The 4966-nt window shown below is 35.2% G+C and overlaps 1 protein-coding gene across 1 annotated transcript; it reads left to right on the top strand.

Annotated features, from left to right (window-relative positions):
• The first annotated feature begins 2786 nt into the window (after positions 1 to 2786).
• On the top strand, positions 2787 to 4696 carry LOC130463497 (uncharacterized). The gene is made up of 3 exons (XM_056832641.1): positions 2787 to 3609; positions 3822 to 4326; positions 4432 to 4696. Exons 1-3 carry the CDS (start codon positions 2787 to 2789, stop codon positions 4694 to 4696), a joined length of 1593 nt encoding a protein of 530 aa, XP_056688619.1.
• Positions 4697 to 4966: the final 270 nt, after the last annotated feature.

Here is a 4966-nt window from a genome sequence, read left to right as displayed (position 1 = left end):
TTGCCTTGTTCCAAACATTTACAAAATGCTAGGAAACCCAGTTTTTTTCTGAACAAATCTGAAAAGCATAAGATTGATAGAGCAAAAATTTCAAACATACAAGAAAACACAACCAAAACACAGTACTTTCTGTTTCTAATCTAATTGATCAGCCCATCACTCATATTCCAGAACTCAACTTCTAGCTCAAGAACTTGGCATCATCTTCAAGGCAGTGGGCAAAGCTCAGTTGGTAAACAGGCTCAATAGCCCAGAAGGCCGTGATTGCAACAACATAACTGACATCTGGTTGCATACTTGCATCAGGCTCTCTCCTCATATTTGATTTTTCCATTGCCAACCTTTAGGCCTGGTATGTATTATAGTTCATAATTTTATTGCCTTTGTTTGATTTATTTTGTATTAGGATTTCGTTTTAAGTGTAATATGTTTTTGGAGACTATGAATTACTTTTTGATATATGTATCTTTGATCTAGAAAATTTTTTAGATGTTGCTGTGATTGTGATATTTTTCTAATAAAAAAACCTCATTGAGAAAAGGTGAAAACTTGTACGGGGTCTGCAATGGGTGAATTATAGACATATTGTAAATTAAATAGTGGTTTTATTGTGTAACTTAAATAAGACACTTATTATGTTACTTCTTTTGATTTCAAGATGATATTTTTCTTAAATTTGATTTCAAGACTATTATTACCTTATCCAAATTTACAAACATGCAATGACATGCTGATCGCTCCTGCTTCAAAGGGGAGAGTGATCGTTTGTTAGCTTTGGATAGGTCTGTTTTGGAAGGAATAACGTACTGTAGTTATTTCTGCATAAAACTTGCTGTAATATTTTCTGCTACCTCGCAATCAGATTATTAATATATACTCAGCCTGGGTGTTCTGCAATAATTAGTATGTCTAATTAACGATTAAACGTGCATGAACCTTGTTTCATATTCACAGTTTACCAATCAATTAATTTCTTTGTCAAGCGTTCTAGCCACTGTACTATAGTATTACTATATCGTTTAGCTCAAAGCTTTTTTATGATGCGAGGAATTTAGGCATCTTACAAGTTGTTACAACAACTGGCATACCCTCCAAAAAACCATACTTTCAATACCCACCAGGCACCAGCATATATAATAGAACTGAATGCAATTTGATCAAATAGTTAACAAGCTAAGGAACAGGAAGATCTTCCCATTATCATCCAATAATGGCCTTGAAAAGACTAATCTATAAAAGAAGATGGAATATATCCTTGGTAATTAAGTACTCGATCTCTTCAATGTCCTTAATTTCATAAGCCTGCATGTTGTGGCCTAAGCTTAATCAACAAACTTTAGCTGACATCAAGATATCAATTGTATATCCTCCAGAAAGTTTGGTTAATGTAATCTCTTCCCTGATATATCAATTGTGATTGGATTCTAGAGAATTTACAATTTTGACTTTATTTGATACTGAATGCAAGTATGAATTTCACATATCAGAAGGGGGTCATTATCAAGCCCAAGTCATAAAGAAAAACTAAAGCAATTTTCTACCTTATCCTTATCACAGTAAATGTCTTATTTAAGTTAAAATAGGGTGCCTTCAGTGTTGCTTTGACATTTTGTGTTATTATTATTATTATTATTATTATTATTATTATTATTATTATTATTATTATTATTATTATTATTATATATATATATATATATATATATATATATATTATATATAAAAAAATGTTGTAAGATGTTGTGATTAGTTACAAATTTTATTTGCATTTAATTAGTTTTCTTATTTGCATAATTTAATGGAGTATTTGTTTTGTTGTCATGTCTTTTAATTAGAGTAATGGATAAAGGAAATAAAAAGTGGTGGACATTTGCTAGATGGAGTGATGAATATGAACGAGGAGTTGATGAGTATATTGTAAACACTTTTGCATCCAAGTCACAAGGAAATCAAATTTGTTGCCCATGTGAAATTTGTCATTATCGTTTTTGGCATCACACTAATGTTATTAAAGAACATATAATTTGCAACGGTTTTGTGCCTAGATCAGACATAGTAGGGGCGGACAACGAAAGAGAAAATGTGACAGTTGATCCTGATGTATCTCCTAATATTAACGATTGCATAGAGGGGTTGTTGAATGATTCTTTAAGAGAAGGGCCAAATGAAGATGCAAAGAAGTTTTTGAAACTAATTGAAGAAGGTCAACAAGAGTTGTATCCGGGTTGTAAATTTTTTTCTAAACTTGCCTTTACAATCCGGCTATTTATTCTCAAGTGTGATTATAAGCTGTGCAACGATGGGTTTGATGCTTTTTTAGAACTTTTTAAGGAAGCGTTGCCTGTTGATGCAAAGTTGCCTTCTTCTTTTAAAGAGGCGAAAAATGGGTTAAAAGTTTTAGGGATGAATTATACTAAGATAGATGCATGCCCAAATGATTGCATGTTGTATTGGGAGGAAAATGCAAATGCAACAAGTTGCCATGTTTGTAATAGTCCGAGGTGGAAATCAAGTGATAAGGACAATGTAGATGAAAAGCCCTATAAAATTCCAGCCAAAATCCTAAGGTGCTTTCCAATCAAGAAGAGGTTGCAGAGGTTATTTATGTGCCAAGAAACCGCAAGGTACATGACATGGCATGCAAATGGACGTGAAAAAGATGGGCTTTTACAACATCCAGTGGATGGTGAAGCTTGGAAGGAATTTGATAAGTTGTACCGAAGTTTGCTGAAGAACCTCGCAATGTGAGGCTAGCGTTAGCCACAGATGGATTTAATCCATTTCACACGATGAGCATTGTACATAGTACTTGGCCAGTCATCTTGATTAATTACAACTTGCCTCCATGGTTGCTCTCCAAGTCTGAGTTTTTAATGTTAGCATTACTTATTCCCGGCCCTTTATCCCCCGACAATGATATTGACATCTATCTACAACCACTAATCAAAGATCTAAAAGATTTGTGGGAGTTTGGGTTGGAAACATATGATGCTTCGACAAATAAAAGGTTCGACATGCATGCAGCTTTGATGTCTACTGTTTCAGATTTTCCGGCTTATGCAATGCTGTCTGGTTGGAGCACTAAAGGTAGAAAAGCATGTCCTTGCTGCCATTATGACACACAATCACGATGGTTGGACTATAGCCGTAAATTTTCCTACCGGGAAACTCGTATATTTCTAGATCCAGCCCACCCTTGGCGCCATGATAAGAGAAATTTCAACGGTGAAATCGAGGAGAGAACTGCACCTCTTCGATTGAAAGGAACTGAAATTGAGGAGCTACTTCGAGACTTTCCAAATGAATTTGGAAAGAAGCTAAAGAAAAAGCCAGATGAAGAAGTTCTGTGGAGGAAGTTGCCAATACTTTTTAACTTGCCTTATTGGAAGCATTGCACTAACCGCCATAATCTTGATGTTATGCATATAGAAAAGAATATATTTGATAACATCATCGGAACATTGTTAGACATTCCTTTGAAGACCAAGGATCATGTGAGTGCTCGTCGAGATTTGAAAGTTCTTAAAATTATGCCGGAGCTTCAACCTATTGGAGAAGGCGATGATGAAGAAATTCCGAGATCGCGATTCTGGTTGACATTAGAAAAGAAGCGTTTGTTTTTCCGGATCATTAAGAGTGCAAAGATACCCAGGGTTATGCTTCTAATACTTCTCGTTGCGTACAAGTTAATGAAGGGAAGATCACGGGCTATAAGAGCCACGATGCTCATTTTTGTATACATTACTTGCTTCCAATTGTTTTGAAAATAACATTACCTAAAGATGTTGCAACTCCTTTAATAAGATTATGTCACTTTTTCAAAGGCATATGGAATAAAGCTATTAACCCTCGAGTTCTTGATAATCTCCATAATGAGATAGTTGAATCTCTTTGTCAACTGGAAACAATTTTCCCTCCTTCATTTTTTAATGTGATGGTCCATTTACCTGTTCATTTGGTGGAAGAAATTAGGTTGGGTGGTCCAGTTTGTAGCAGGTGCATGTACTCAATTGAGAGGTATCTCCATGAGTTAAAGGATGATGTTCAAAACAAAGCTTACCCCGAGGGTTCAATGGCAGAAGCATATTGGGCCAAAGAATGTCTTAGATTTTGTGATAGATACATAAATCAATCAAACACTCCTTCAAATATTGTGAAGCCTAGTATCTCCCAACCATTCTTTCCTAATATTGGTCGACCTACTAGGGGAAAGGGAAGGACCACAAAGAAGAACCAAGATGGGTTTATGATTGATCATGCTACTTGGGTTCAAGCGCATCAATATGTCTTATTCAATTCAAGTTGTGAGGAAATTGAGGAATACATCAGGTAAAATAAATTCTAAAATAAACATATTTTCATTCTTTTTTTTATAAAACATAACTATCATCATAGGCTACAGGCTACTAGTACTAAGATATTTTTTTCCCACAGTGATCACATGACATCTACAAGTTCTCACCGGAAAAGAACATGGAATAGTGCTCAAAATCATAGGAAGAAATTCATGGATTGGTTTAAGGAGAAAGTTACTTATAGGCTTGAACAGGGTGATGTAGTATCTGACCATGTTAAATGGTTATCAAAAGGGCCTTCGTTTGTCGCAAAAAGGTACACCGGGTACTCTGTTAATGGCTATCACTTCCACACCATGAAGCGCGATGCAAATTCTGTATCTCAAACCATGGAGTTACTTTAACAGCTTTAACACCGAGTTTTTCTAGTAGCAAAGATGAGAATCCTATTCAGGGAGATGTTGCGTATTACGGTTCTCTAGAAGATATCATTGAGCTATCTTATCATGGTCATTTCAGTGTCGTCTTGTTTAGATGTGTGGTTTCACTCAGAAACGAATGATGACTTTACAATGGTTAACAAGAATAAGACAATTTGTGGTGGAGAACCATTTATTTTGGCATCTCAAGCACGTCAAGTTTTTTATGTAGAAGATCCAACCAAGAATGGTTGG

This window comes from Spinacia oleracea, chromosome 6, assembly GCF_020520425.1.
Source record: "Spinacia oleracea cultivar Varoflay chromosome 6, BTI_SOV_V1, whole genome shotgun sequence".
Classification (NCBI taxonomy): Eukaryota; Viridiplantae; Streptophyta; class Magnoliopsida; order Caryophyllales; family Amaranthaceae; genus Spinacia; species Spinacia oleracea.
Note: the sequence above shows the minus strand (reverse complement) of the source record. Positions and strands in the feature narration are given on the sequence as shown.

Bases quoted from the DNA above. Each gene is read 5' to 3' on its own strand.
- LOC130463497 (XM_056832641.1), top strand. From the start codon at position 2,787: ATGAGCATTGTACATAGTACTTGGCCAGTCATCTTGATTAATTACAAC. The intron at 3,610-3,821 runs GTTTGTTTTTCC...ACTTTTTCAAAG, and splicing joins GTTGACATTAGAAAAGAAGC to GCATATGGAATAAAGCTATT. The intron at 4,327-4,431 runs GTAAAATAAATT...TTTTTCCCACAG, and splicing joins GAAATTGAGGAATACATCAG to TGATCACATGACATCTACAA.